Source organism: Filicampus tigris, chromosome 16, assembly GCF_054856515.1.
Source record: "Filicampus tigris isolate MCC_2025a chromosome 16, RoL_Ftig_1.0, whole genome shotgun sequence".
In the NCBI taxonomy this organism is placed as follows: domain Eukaryota; kingdom Metazoa; phylum Chordata; class Actinopteri; order Syngnathiformes; family Syngnathidae; genus Filicampus; species Filicampus tigris.
The window spans coordinates 12,198,942-12,213,854 of NC_141232.1; the positions used below are offsets into that span (position 1 = coordinate 12,198,942).

Genomic DNA, 14,913 nt, shown 5'->3' on the forward strand with positions numbered 1-14,913 from the left:
GCAAATCTCAATTACAAGGCAGTTCCCACTTACGTGACTACGTGGCGGTTAACAGCCAATGAGAATGAGCACAATGAACATCGTTATGTGATTGGTTAAACATCTTCCCTTGCGCTGTTTCATTGGTTACTTAAACAACAAAGCCCGCCTCCTTGACAGCGATATTTAAAAGCTACAGAGTGCCAACGCGGACAGAGTTTTCTACTTACCGCTAAACATCACCTAGGTGGCGCAAGAAACTTGCAAGAAGGTGGTAAGTTATTCAGAAATTTGGTATTCTAGTTCATAAGATAAACTTAAAAAAAAAGAAAAAAGAAAACGCTGCCTTGTTTTTAATCTCTAAACTTGTGTAGGCTGCCTTTTGCACAGCTCTGAAGTGACGAAGTTCGTAGTGATGGGGGTCAAGATAGACACTACTCTAGATTAAAGGGAGGGATGGCAACGCTTTTCGAACCACTGTTCCTCTTTTCAGAAACCTAAGCGTGCAATTCAAATGACAGACGATGTTTTTGTTAGTTCAAGGTGAAATAAAACATTTTTTGTCGTCACTCAACAGGAATGCTTAGTAAAGTTAAGTGCTGGCCAAGGGTTTGGTCTCCTCCAATCAATTTTTGTACTTTTACTGCAAATTGTCAAGTGGTCGTTTGGAATTTGCTCCTAGGAGATTACTGAGCAAGCAAAAAAGAGTGTACAGTTGACATCAGAGTCGTTCGACTAGTGTTTGATTTGATGTAGTTGATTCGCTTCACTTGTCAATGAAAGCAAAACTAACATCCTGATTGATTTGACTTTGTCCTTAAGTTTTCTTTCCTGACTTTGACACTACAGCATTGGGTGTGTCCCTTCTCTCCAAACAACTCATTCAATGTAACCAACTGAGCGTCACGACATTGCATGTAGTTCTGTTGGCCATGCACTATTGTTCATGTTTTGGATGCATAAAAAAGCGGTGGCAAATATAAACTCAACATATGCGACTCAAACTGTGGATCCCCAAACAATAGCTGTAAAGTTAATCATGGTCAATTTTGAATTGCAGAAACATTCACCGCTGCTGTGAAATCCCCTTAGCATAGCTATTTTGCTAAGGAAATATAATGTAATAATATCACTATTTCCCTCCTCAGTTGCAGACAGCTAACACACAATGCTGCTGCAGTCGCTAGCATCCCTCTACCTCCTGGCTGCAGCCACCTTCGCTGTGCCTGCTCAGGAAAAACGCGTCCATCACCACGCCGACCTGAGCGACCACGCCCACAACGATGCTCACGACTTTCAGTACGACCACGAGGCCTTCCTGGGTAAAGAGGAGGCAAAGACCTTTGACCAGCTGAGCCCTGAGGAGAGTAAAGACAGACTGGCGTAAGTTCTGCTTATGTCAGCATCACAGCAAGTGTCACACATAGCGCCTCAACAGAAATTTGGACCTCTGGTTTTGTGTCATGTTCCTTGCTACCTAAACAAGTAGTTTGGTAAAGAGTCTGACAGAGACAAAGCAAGGTTTTTACATGAGACAGGGCTTCGGCCTAATGACCAAATTTCACTAATTGAGTTTTTCAGCAAATACCAAAGGCTAGGTGAAAAATGAAATCCGAAAATTCGCTCGTAGAAAATTGCAAATACAGTACAGTATTGTTTTGCCCACGCTAATTGTCACTGACCCCCCGCCCACAAAAAAAAATTACAATTGCCTACAGATGCCACAAGAGGGTGGCAAAGCCCTCCTCGGCTCACCTGAATCTAGTTTATTGACACCAAGATGTCACAAGGGATCAAAGTAATACTTTTATTGCTTTGGTCAAATTACAAAAACGAATGATTTTTTTTTTGTGAATAAACAAGAATATTAACCACCACCACCCCCCCCCCCCCTCCCCCCAAAAAATTGTGAATAGGTGAATTCAATGTACACTGTTTTCCATGAAAAATAGGGGTTGTTAATTGTGATTTACAGTATAATTTGTAAATTTAAAAAAAAAAAAGGTCAGGAAAATTGAAGTACTACTTTCCAACCTGATCTCGTCTTCCTTTTTCTCCCTACAGGAAAATTGTGGACCGCATTGACACAGACAAGGATGGCTTCATCAATCATGAAGAGCTGCACTATTGGATCAAACACAGACAGAGGAGGTACATTGAGGAGAATGTGAACAAACACTGGAGGGACTATGACAAGGACGAAGATGACAAAATAGCCTGGGGGGAGTACAAGAACACCACCTATGGATTCTATCTTGGTAAAGAAAAAGAAAAAAACTCAACCTCCTCTAGCTCTCCAAATATGTGACCCCTGTCTGTCTATCTTTGCAGATGAGGAGTTTGACGACGTGGAGGACAAGGCCACCTACAAGTCCATGCTCACCCGAGATGAAAGACGCTTCAAGACCGCCGATCGTGACGGCGATGGGATCGCCACGCGCGAGGAGTTCACTGCTTTCCTTCACCCGGAGGAGTTTGATTACATGAAGGACTTGGTTGTACAGGTATAGAATTATAACTTAAAACTATACGTGCAATGGAAAATTTCATGTGTGTTCTAGTATGTATATTCTGTGGCCTTCAATAGTGAAGTGGAGCACTTTGGTTAGTTACAAGAGAGTAATTCCAGTGTCTCTGGTCAGAACAATTACGACTGAGAAAAAGGTATTCAAAGTTTTAAAAAAAAAAATCTCTTTTAGGAAACGATTGAGGACATTGATAAAAATGGGGATGGCAAAATCAGCTTAGCAGAATACATCGGTAAGCGACCTGCATTTTTTTTTTTCCTCTGATGAACCCTCTCAACTTGGAGACTGAGTGTAATGTGCGCGTCGTGTGCGCTGCGACTGCCCATAGGCGACATGTACACACCAGAGGATGGAGAGAGTGAGCCTGAATGGGTCCAGACTGAGAAGCAACATTTCACTGATTTCAGAGATGCCAACAAGGTAAAGGACTGAATGTATCATAAGAGCTGTATCAATATTTTGTTTTTGAATCAAAAACCAAGATGCCAATACAAACCAGAATTCATCTTTGTAATGGAAAATTTCTAATACAGCATTAAGTTCAAAAGAGTTTATAGTTTTGAAGGATAAAACATGTCCAGACCTATTACACTGGTCAACACATTTTTACTATGTTTGAAATCAGAGATGTAAGTAAACTCAAGTTTAATCAGAACTAGACAACATTCCTTCAGAAGAATAGAGCAGGCTACAGTGCTGAAGGTCCATGTAGCTGCCGTTCTGTCCTCAGTCAGCTAGTATAGGAATCATAGACGCTGTATAGAAACTGGATCAGTGCACGGTCACTTCCTCAGAGTAACGCAAGTCACATGTCACACAGGATGGTTACATGGATTTCAATGAGGTGGCCCATTGGATTTTGCCCGGAGAAGTCGACCACGCCGACAATGAAGCCAAACACTTGATCCACGAGACAGACACCAACAAGGTAACACTGCCACATACAGACATACCAGGAAAAGGCTGATACAGCTCCTGGATGATAGATTTAGATGAAACTCATATACCTGGCTGCAATAGATTAAAAAAAATGTTTTAAAAAAAGGCCGAATGATACAAAAAGATACATGGGATCATCAACCCTGTAATAATTACAATAATAAATAATTGTGACTTAATCAAGTTTTAATTAACACTAATTGTCTGTCTTCTGTCTTAATTTCCTTCTTCCTTTTCATGACTTCATGCATCTCCTCCATCCCATTCTGTGTCAATCACACCCAATGTCGGATGCAATGCGGCCATCAATCGTCAGGATGAGAAAATAACCAAGCGGGAAATCCTGGCCAACTGGAACATGTTTGTGGGCAGCCAGGCCACCAATTATGGAGAAGATTTAACAAAGAGTCACGACGAACTTTGATGAGTTGTTCCGTTCCGAGCGGAGCTCATCCGGGTTCATGTTATTTCACTAGGTTTGCTCACATGAGGTCTGTGTGTGATGGCCACCGGTTGCACGACAAGTATCACGCTCGCAGAAACTATTCCACATGCAGTCACATACTGTGTATGTGGTTACAGGTGATTTTTTTTTTTTTTTTTTATGCCCACATAGCATTACTGTCGTCATCTGAACACAGTCCAGCTATATTTCAATTAGGAAGTGTTACAAAAACTGTGGATATCGTTCGCCGTGCACTGATATTAAACTGAAACGGTGTGTTTTGAGTTTGAGCTTAGAACGTGGTCACAACATTTCTGAATATCTGAGACCGTCATGGTGACGTACACTCCACTGACCTTCATTGTTTATGAGGCGCTGTACTTGAAATATTTTCAGCACCGAACTTACTGTCGACCATCCCATGTATGGAAATGATTTTCAAACATTTCAAGCCAAAGATTTTTAGCAGTTGTATTGAATTGAGTTGTAACAACTTTCTTACTACGTTGCTGTCGGGTACGTCGGAGGCATGCTAACATTGGCTACTAAAAGAAGTTTGTGAGAAAAGAACTGTTACAGTTGATTGGGCAAATAAATGAACTTTTCTACGTTTTTTGGTTTTTTTTTTAATCCTGCATTGAATACTCGTCATATTGCAGCCACATCTTTGCTTTTACTGTTGCTTTTGCTTTTTGCTTCCCTGTTCTGTGATTGTCAGGATGGACTACTGACACTGTCTGAGATGCTAGACAAACTCGACTTCATCAAGATCAGCACCATCACAGACTATGGAGCCATGGAAGTCGACGGCCATGACGAACTATGAATATCGATAACACAGACAATTGTGACCGATGTGTTTCTCAATCAAAATGCATTCAGCAAGATGTTTGGTAGAGCACATTTATTCAACTGACCAATAAGCAAGAGACTCTTGTAATGGCATGAACAGTATGTATAATAGAATGACAGATGAAAAGTGATTTTTTTTTTTTCTTTCTCCTAAACATTCTTACATAGCTGCTTCTAAATGACCATAATAGTAAACATGGTCAAGCTATCACATGCCATAAAAACAAATTTTGGGGAGACACATTTTCACAATTTTCAAAAACACATTTTTAGAGCCTATAATACTAATTACCAGATCACCTTTCACACTTGCATCACTGGACGAGCTTCTTTGGCCTTTAGCTCTACACCAGCAGCTGCAAAGCCTGTCCCACCCTGTCAAAGAAAGACCAAATCAAGATGAGTTTAACACTCAGCGTGATTCATCTAAAGATCTCCACTACATTGAATGCAACGTGTCTTGTTATAGAGGGTGTACTCCGTAGGGTTGGGTGTTGTATATATATATACCACTTATATACCACAAATGTCACCATTATATTGTTATTACTTTATGGCAAAATTTGTGAGGGTAAGAAACATTCTTCGGTTTTGTGAAATCACGTGAGAGGATTTCATCTCACACACGGAAGCGTTGACAGTTCTGTGAAGGCGCGAGTGACGACAGCCAAAACTGTTAGCGAGGTAAGAGAACTTCTCTTTATGCAACAAAAAACATGTCTGAACACAAGAAAACACAATCTACTAAATTATACTTCACAAATAATACTAGTGCTTCATGAAGCGAATTTGAAGCTTCATTCTCCCATCACTAAATAATACTTAAATTTTTTAGTGTGGATACCAGCAAATCGGGGAAGCGTATAATACATGAGGACCAAAAAAAAAAAAAAAAAAAAGGGTCTGTCTTGATAGGCAATTTTCTTGGTGTGTGTTATTCAAGAAATTACGGTACATTATGTTGACTGTAGACGTACCCTCTGCAGTGGTATGATGTCCTTGTCAGACAGCTTGTCTCCGCTCACGGGATCCATCATGTCCATCTTGATGAGTCTCTCCACACACTCCTGCGTTACCACACACCCCCTGAGCATAGCACGGAGAGAAGTGTAAGACTACCTTTGCGGAATCTTTCCCTGTAAACACGCGGGAGACCGTGTAAAGACACGCTGGCTCGGCGACTCACGAAGGTCTCAGCACAGAACAGGGAACGCTGTTGCCCAGGATGTCTTTTGTTACTGCACAGACGTACCTGTCCTGTGGGAGAACAATCACTGGTTGATACAAAAAAATATAGTAGGAACTGCAACCATATATAGCTGTTGTTTAAAAATTCTGAGAATAATGGTCTTAATAAGAACACTGCATGTAGTCATGTGTGAAGAGTGACAACAGGCACTCAGCGCGGGGCAGCTGTGGTACCCGAGGCCCCCTTCTGCCCAACTGTTACATCATAGATCTGTGAAGTTGTCGACATTCTTTTGTGATGTGTCCATGAACCACATAGCCACAGTGGAGCGTACGAACTGCAGGATCCTTGAGTGAAAATGCTTTTATTGTCTTTATAGGCACTCTGGGCTCTTCTCCTTCAAGCTGCCTGCTTGGCTGTTCAATGCCATAGCTTCCCCCCCCCCAGCTTGGTAACAAAATCCGTACTTGCCATTGTTACAGCACTATACAGAGCAGACTGGAATGTCTAGTTGCTCACTTGCACGAGACAGTGCTAATGAGCCACTTTCAGCAAGACAGGGTGGAATTTTGTTGCGTAATATGCGTTGTTAATTATTGCTATCATTATTAAGACACTTGGGAACTGTTTTCAATTGTGGCAAAATGCTCCTTTGCCATTTCAAAACTCACCTGGCGGTTGATGAGGGCCACTCGGTCCAGACTCGGGTCTACCGGGGTGAAGCGCACTGTGATCAGCTCGTTCATCTTAATTGGTCGTCCTGACATCGGACACAACACCGTCTTACTCTGAGAAGACATTAGGAAATATGAAACGAGAGGAAAGTGTTAAACAAAAAGGTTAGTTCTACGCTCGCTGCTGCATTTCGAGACCCATGCATGAGCTTTGGATTCGGAGGTCAACTTGTCTTCATTCGCATGCCAATACACAAAATAAACAAAGGTCATCATGAAATCAAATCTGAAGGCAAACGGGTTGAAATGAGGTTGTGTTCACACAACAAGCATGTGCATGTACTTGCTGGGCAAGAGAAATACTTTCAGTAGCCATTTTTGAGGGCAAGGAACCATATTTGGTTGCCAGAATTTCAATCACAATAATTATTTTAAGGGGTTCAAAACGCTTGAGTTCCCAGTTCTGTACTTCCCACTTGACAACACAACACTTAATATGGAAGATTTGTCTATTTGTCTGAAACTATTCATCCATTATCGATACCGCTTCTCTTCACAAAGGTCGCGGGGCGTGCTGGGGCCTGTCCGAGCTGTCTTCGGGCAGTAGGCGGGGGACACCCTGAATTGGTCGCCAGCCAATCGCTTGGCACACAGAGACAAACATCCGCACTCACAATAACACCTAGGGGCAATTTAGAGAGTCCAATCAACTTACCATGCATGTTTTTGGAATGTGGGAGGAAACCGGAGTACCTGGAGAAAACCCACACAGGTACGGGGAGATCATACAAACCCCACACAGGGAGGCCGGAGCCGGGATCGAACCCACGAACTATGAACTGTGAGGCGGACGTGCTAACAAGTCGACCGCCTGTGTGAAACTACTGAATTGTATTTGTTTACACCACTTGACAGCAACCAGCAGAGGGCGCAAGTACACTGGTTGCAGAAAAAAATACACTTGTTCCATGAACACTTAGCGTAAGAAATGCCCATAAACAAAACAAAATCTCACATTGAACCATTTTAGGGGAACTATCATTTAGAGTAGAGAAGGCTTTTTTGTGTGTGTTAAATATTGCATTATTTAGGCACATCGTGGACTTGGAGGTTAGCACGTCTGACTTATAGTCTCTTGATCTAAGACATGCATAAAACAAAATAAGCTTGAATAGTCAAAGCCACTCACCGGTTTCTTGAGAAGGGTGGGCTTTGCTTCGGGTGTCAGAGAAGGAACCCAGAAGCTGGGCAGATTCTGGCTGGAGGAGGCCACTGAAGCAGCGGAGGTTGATGCTGATGAGCGACTGTCCGTCCTGATTTTCTCACCTACTTTGCTTTGCCCTTCAGGGGAAACACGGTTGAACAAGTTCATGCATTTTCCCAACAACAGAAACTACAGTGTCACTGCTGTATCTCAACACACGTACCGGAAATGAAAGGGTTGATGGGTTTGGATACGATGCTGTTCTCTCTGGTTTTAAACTTCTCCACTTTCTGCCTTTCTTCTGACTTGGACTCAAGCTGACTGTCATTCTTTTGAGCTTGTTTTTGTTTCTCATATGCCTACAGGAAAGTACAGCGAACTTAAAAAACAAAACATTTTGTTTCATCATTTACACTTTAACAGGAAAAAAAAAAGTAAAACCCATTCATCCATCCATTTTCAATACTGCTTATCAACAGTTGAGATCTGAGGGGAGCTGAGCCTCAACTGATTTTGGGCGAAATGGTGGCTATTTCCTTCTGTCGTCACTCAATAGAAATTGAGACAACGCTGCCCAACCCAAAAAATAAATAAATGCATAAAAACAACAAACGTCAAGAAACTTACCTTCATCTTCTTGGCAATGTCTGTCTTCTGATGCAGAATGTATTCAAGAATAGCCTGTTTTTCATACAAGAAGCCATCTGGACTGAAAACAACAAAAAAGGTGATGCTTACATTCATGTTCATATTGTCAATTAACCAAATTAAAATTACAATGCCGGAATAAAATCTCTGCAACGCCTCCAAATTAAATTTCTATGAACCTATAATCCAAGTCTGCAGAAGGACTTGATATGCAACAGTAATTGTAGGAATGCCTAGCCCTTGAGGGAATTCATTTTTTAATGTGAAAAACATGAATCATATTCTTTCAACTCCACAAGTATGCGCCACATGTGTTGTTCCATTACACGGAGTCCCAATAAACTACCGGTACATATACATCCATCCATTATCTGTACCGCTTCTCCTCACAAGGGTCGGTACATATACATTTAGTGAATATTTTTGAAAGCCAATGTCTGTTTATATGCTGTGTGTGGTGAGAAACATACGTGACCACGGGAGTCTCGCAGGGTTGCAGGGACAAACAGCAGCAGTCAAAGTCTTTGATGGCATCTTTGCCCAGGCGAATGCTCTGCGTGCCGTAACCGGATGCCGCTGAGCAGGATAGAAACATACAAACAAGTTCACACAGTTTCTTTCAGTTAGATTGTGTGTGCTGCCAATGCATGACACGGGATCGACTACTGTTTAAGTCCAGTGCTCAAAAAAATGATCTCACCCCAGTAGATGTCTTAGAAACGCTTGAGTTTCCTTTCAGAAACATTTTTATTTTATTAATGTGATATCACGAGGGACCAACCAATATGGATTGTTTGAGACTGATGCTGATTCCGATATTGTTAAAAAAAAATAATTGTAATAACCAATTAACCAGCCGATTAATTAAAAAAAATATATTGTGAACAAAATAACTATTTTTGGCCACTTAATGCTTTCAATAACAAGGAAATCCGTCACAGACAGAATATTTTTTTTGGACACATTTGTCTGCTTTGCCTATTAGTGTTTAACTTTAAAGCAGAGAGGAATTTTCAAATTTAAAAAAAATGCCATAAAGTAAAGAACAATAGACCTGTCGTGAATTAGTGGCTCTATATCCCTAATTCAATCGTTCATGTGCTGTTTTTACAGGCATTGTTAATTAATACTATTTCGTTTCGTATCCTAATTTGATGAGGGGCACAATGTTCATCTAACAGGTTAGCTGAATTAGTCAAGACACATTTCTCACCTGTATCTTTCTTTTTCTCGTGGTATGTGTAGACGGCTCCAGCTGTGCAGTTCTTCCCGTGGCGAGTCATTATATTCTTTAATCAGACCAGTTTAAAAGACAAAAGTTGTAGGATAGTTGCAATGTTTACAATGCTAGTTGTAGTTATAGCTAGCAGCTCGTTGATAACACGGAAAGATACTTCGGTATGAGATTAGATACACGGGCTGTGTTCGCAATTTTCCACTTATTTCCTATTTTCGAATCACAACATAGGGCTTTTTATACAGCGGACTATATTGTTCACTTACCAATCAACAGAAATGTTGCTTTCTAACACTACTCGGGCGCGCCGTTAAGTACGTCGTTGCTGTCGCATCATTTTGACGTCCCAGCGCAACGTCAGTTAGTGGACATGCAGCTGAGTGTATTACAAAATAAATACAAACAAAAACATGTTGAATATTTGTTTGCTGCTCGCCCCATCCGTCTCTGTCTGCTATTTCCCTTTTGGCTCTTCGATTGTTGTTGTTGTTGTTGTTGGGTTTTTTTTTTAATCACAGATATATGGAAGACTAAAATAAGCAGCAGCCAGGCCAAGCAACGTGCCTATGTGGCAGCCATCTTGGTGGGGGTAACGTTCCCATCAAAGACAATGCACGTACTGTATACTGGGGGGGGGAATCATAAATTACTCATTTCCCAACCAATTTTTCACCCAATATACAACATGTGCTATTAACGAATAGCATTTTGAAACTAAATAAATAAACATAAATAAACAAATGGAAAAAGTCTGTACCAATGTAGCCTGCAATCTTGGTTGTTTTACTATTTAGGTCCAGAGGCCAAGAAATAATGGTAGCCGGGTGATTAGCACATCTGCCTCAGAGTTCTGAGATTGGCTGTTTTAATCTGGGCTCCGGCCTTCTTTGTGTGGAACATTCATAGCAGAGTTTTGATTGGGTTTTCTCCAGGTAGCCTACACAGGTTTCATGCATGTTAGATTAATTGAAGAGTCTAAATTGTCCTTCTGAGTGAATGTGTGTGTGAATTGTTGTTCGTCTAGATATGTATCCTGCAACTGGCTGGCAATCAGTCCCAGGGCATACCCTGCCTTCCACTAAAAGTTAGCTGGGATAAATTCCAGCACACTCGCAGCCCGAGTGATCTGGATAAGCACTACAGATGGATGGTTACTGAATGGTTGTTACTGATAATAGCACAGATCCCAAAATATTTTCTTCTTCGCTACCGTCTATTCTTGTTCTTCATGTAGCTTTAGTTGTAGTTTTTCATTAAGCTATTGTATTCCGGTTTTCCAGAGGCACATTTTGTGTTTTTTGTTGTTGTTTGTTTTAGTGCATTATTTTTCTCTTCTGAGATCACAGTGTAAATTTATCAATATACTCAACACTATTCTGTGGTAGCGTAGCACAAAATCCTATTTGTTGTTCCACAACTGCAGACTAAACAGACCTCTAAAAGGACAATGCTCATGTACAATACGGGTTGTAAGTTTTCCCACGTGTCGTATGTACCTGTACCTCAATTTCAGAGGGAAAGGACACCAGATAAAGTTGTCATCAAATTTTATTAAATAGCAAAAAATTTCCACTTGAGACACATCAACAGAATTATTTTGCAAGCAGTCCTTTCTTTCCTACACAAGCTATAGCCGTATGCATAGTTTTTATAGATTTATGATAATTGATGGAACAAAAGTCCAAAAGATGCAGCTACTGTATTTGTTCATCACAGATTTTGCCTCAAAAACCCTTACATCATGGTTTTAGAAATCATTTAGCATTTTCAGTCATCACTTACATGTGTGACAAAACTGGCCAAATCTTCAGTTTTTTGTCTGTAAAGAAAGTTTGAAACTTTTGAATGTCATTCTGCTGATGAGAAAACTGTCCTGAGTGCATTAGAAAACGTGTTTGTCTGCCTTTCAACAGCAGCATTTCCTGCCTATGTTACTGTGAATTTCCTGTATCCCCCACACCCTCCGCATGAATCTACATCCAGCAGCAAAGGCATACATACAAGCTAACTTATTATTTTTGTGATTAGTATTTTTTAATGTTATCATTATGTTAGATTTTTAAAAAAAAGTATTTGCAGCAGAAAGAGACTGATTAGGTACAACATCAGCTCAGGTACCCTTGCCCCTTCTACATGCAGCCCAAGACAGCGAATGGGATTTCTCTGTGTCAAGTCAATGTTAGACCAAATCCAATACTGTTATGGGCAGACATATTCAATTGTGTTGCTATGGTGACACAATAAAAGCAACGAAGAGTTAATTATGTGGTGACAGTGCTAAAGGATGCGATCCAAGATAAACAAAAAAAAAAAGAGTGACTAAACCTCCTTCATAAACAACAATCCCCCATGGAGAGCCCACCCTGCAGTTAACAAGAGCATTTAGCTCCTGTTTATCTGTACTTCTTGAGCTTGTCAAACATACCATATCACCGCATCAGCACCCTGCCCATTTGCCAGCAATCTCTTCCCGTCCTGATGCCTGCTACTCATTCTGTCCGGAGTTAACTGCGTCAACACACCCTTCAGTAAATTGCGTATTTGCATTAGAAATATATTTACAGACTTTAGAGGCCATTTCCCTTAGATTAAAGGCAGTGAGATGTTCCATAATTTAACAATGGCAAATTTCCTGGCAAGAATCTGTTTTAGATGACCCACCAAAAAGACTGAATGTCGAAAATAACACAGAAGACATAAAAGGAACTTTAAAATGTAAAGAAAATAACAGCTTTGATAGAATTTTAAGAGTTGTTAAAATCCAAGTATTTGGCCCTGGAACCTCCTTTTCTCTGAGGTCCTGTATCACCTCGTCAGCGAAGTTAGTGAGTTCAGAACTCATTTGACGACGCTTCACAGTGCAGATGGACAATGACCCGAAGCATAGATGGTTTTACAGTGAGGGTGACGGCCCCCCCTAACTGAACCTCCTGCCACCCCCTCGCCACCCCAGGTAAAACTGTCGAGAACTGCCAGTGACCCGAAGCATACTGCATAAGCAACCAAAGAGTTTTTTAAGGCAAAGAAGTGGAATGTTATGTCCAAGTCACTCACCTAATCTTAATCCGATTGAGCCTGCATTTCACTTGCTGAAGACAAGACTGATGCCAAAATGCCTCAAGAGCAAGCATTAACCGAAGACGGTTGCAGTAGAAGACTTACTGAGCAGAGATGAAATCCGGCGTCTGGTTATGTCTATGCGTTCTAGATTTCTGTCTGTAATTGACTGTAAAGTATTTGCAAACAAGTCTTAAAAAGTGAAAGTTTAATTTATGATTGTTCATTTTACCCCATTACTTTTGGTCCCTTAAAAAGTGGGAGGCAAACACTGTACACAAACTGTTGCAATTCCTACACCGTTCACCAGATTTGGATTTAAACCCTCAAATTAAAGATGAAAGTTTGCCGTTAACTTTCAGCTTCCTGTTGGTTTCATTTCAAATCCATTGTGGCGGTGTCTAGCGCCAAAATGGTGAGGATTGTTGCCCATGTCCCAATACTTATGGACCTGTCTGTAACAGTCCTTCAACCTTATAGACAGAGCTTGAGCAATGCCAGTGTTAGATGTCCGTATTGACCTTTTCCTGGCCCCGAGAGCTTCAGAGCCATCAAACATCTGCATCTCTTTATCTCCATCTCTCATTACCTCCACCAAACCCCCTCCATGGTCTCTGGGTGTTTGTTGTTGGCTTCCTGTCACAGAGGAAGTGCCTCACCCAGCCGCCTCGCTCGCTATTGGTCCCTTCTCTGATCAACTGTGATTTTGACCCAGTGAGGGGGGCTTCCAAGAAGTAGAAAAGAGTTTGGGAAAAGGACAGAGGAGAAAGGCAGAAGGAAGGAGGCTGCACTGAATACTTCTCTGCTGTACTGCATGTTTTTCAGGAGGTAAGAAGGCCGTTGGTAACGTTACACACTAGAAAACTGACTGTGAGCTCTGTTTCTTTTTTTTATGTCGACAGGATAAATTGTGAAATTATATCATACCATCTGCTGCATGTGTGTAATTAGGTATGTTTTCTAAACTGTATTTTATCTAGAATGTTTGGTTAACCTCTTTGTCACATATACTTTAAGTATGTACATAATGTATATATACACAGTGCTTCCTGTAATTTATCTTCATATAAGTATTTTGAGTGGTCTTGTTTTATTTAGAAAAAATAAATAAAAACACTCTTTAATTTTACATTTGACAACTGATTAACCTCCCAGTTTGAAATCAAGTCTGATCTTATAATGTGGTATTTGTGACTATATCTAAAGAATAATTGCAATCCTTTACTTGTTGTGTGCTAGCATAACAAGCTTCTGATTTCTTGGTGTGGCTACTCCCAATCCTTGTACCAGTGTCTTGATTCCACACAGACGCTGGACTGGTTTGGGGGGAGTTGTTCCAAGTAATAACAGCTGGAAATTCATAGCTCCGTCGATGCTGATACTGATGATACTATTGATTACTTTACATTGTAAGAAACTGAGTGCACTTCTGTTACAAGGCTAAAATCATGTTACACTCTTGATACTATGTGACAGGTGGATGGTGTGATCATCATAGGACTGTAGGATTTGTTAAAAGCAAATACACAAAAGAGGAAGGTGAAGACGGCACCGCGTTCCTTTCGTAAGGTGGACGTCTCACTTCTGTCATGCATATTGTGGAAAAAATGTGGACACTGAAAAATACAGGAAGCCTATTCTAGATTCAATTGTAATACAAGCACATTTTGATGGCAAATGTCAATGAGCAATAAAAATATGATACTATATTTTTCATGTTTGGTCTGTGTTCAGTCATAAACTGTAATAAATGTGTTTAATCTCAAAACAGTAGTTGATGTTTCATAACATACTTCTTGCTTTGAGTCTAACAAAAAAACAGGCAAATGAATGACTTTGATCTGTTGGTGAAAGTGGGTCACTAGCTTCATTTCCATGCAGGTAGTGTGTGTAATTTTAGTTCTTAGTGAAAGTGCGAATCGCAGTGTGAATAGTTGTTTGCCTCTATATGTGCAATGTGACTCACTAGACCGCCGACCATTGTAGGGAACAAAGCCTTTTGGGGCTTCAAGACAGTTCAACTCCCAAGATATATAGCAAGGTTTTGGAATCAGGAAAAGACAACAGGCTGTAAAGAAAAAAAAGACAAAACTTAGAAGGAGATAACTGGGTCTTAAACAAATGGAAGGTGAGCATTTCAAAGAATACGAGTGACGGGCGA

At 40.7% G+C, this 14,913-nt stretch overlaps 2 protein-coding genes and 1 long non-coding RNA gene across 4 annotated transcripts; 2 read left to right on the top strand and 1 right to left on the bottom strand.

Annotated features, from left to right (window-relative positions):
- The first annotated feature begins 120 nt into the window (after positions 1-120).
- rcn3 (reticulocalbin 3, EF-hand calcium binding domain) lies at positions 121-5,305 on the top strand. 2 transcript variants are annotated; one of them, XM_086056716.1, is made up of 8 exons: positions 121-253; positions 1,128-1,362; positions 2,044-2,237; positions 2,311-2,483; positions 2,679-2,739; positions 2,836-2,927; positions 3,328-3,435; positions 4,610-5,305. In XM_086056716.1, exons 2-8 carry the CDS (start codon positions 1,148-1,150, stop codon positions 4,715-4,717), a joined length of 951 nt encoding a protein of 316 aa, XP_085912842.1. In that variant the 5' UTR covers positions 121-253; positions 1,128-1,147; the 3' UTR covers positions 4,718-5,305. The 2 variants fall into 2 exon arrangements, with proteins under 2 accessions (XP_085912842.1, XP_085912841.1); XM_086056715.1 differs by lacking the exon at positions 4,610-5,305 and adding an exon at positions 3,763-4,504.
- On the bottom strand, positions 4,781-10,217 carry nosip (nitric oxide synthase interacting protein). Its single transcript, XM_086056717.1, has 10 exons — positions 9,962-10,217; positions 9,672-9,747; positions 8,929-9,034; positions 8,438-8,519; positions 8,034-8,169; positions 7,796-7,947; positions 6,604-6,720; positions 5,930-6,000; positions 5,721-5,829; positions 4,781-5,118 (listed from the first exon to the last, which is right to left on the bottom strand). Exons 2-10 carry the CDS (start codon positions 9,739-9,741, stop codon positions 5,047-5,049), a joined length of 915 nt encoding a protein of 304 aa, XP_085912843.1. The 5' UTR covers positions 9,742-9,747; positions 9,962-10,217; the 3' UTR covers positions 4,781-5,046.
- A 3,168-nt stretch (positions 10,218-13,385) lies between these two features.
- LOC147134766 (uncharacterized) lies at positions 13,386-14,461 on the top strand. The gene is made up of 2 exons (XR_015090160.1): positions 13,386-13,580; positions 14,229-14,461. It is a non-coding gene; the product is annotated as an uncharacterized LOC147134766 (long non-coding RNA).
- Positions 14,462-14,913: the final 452 nt, after the last annotated feature.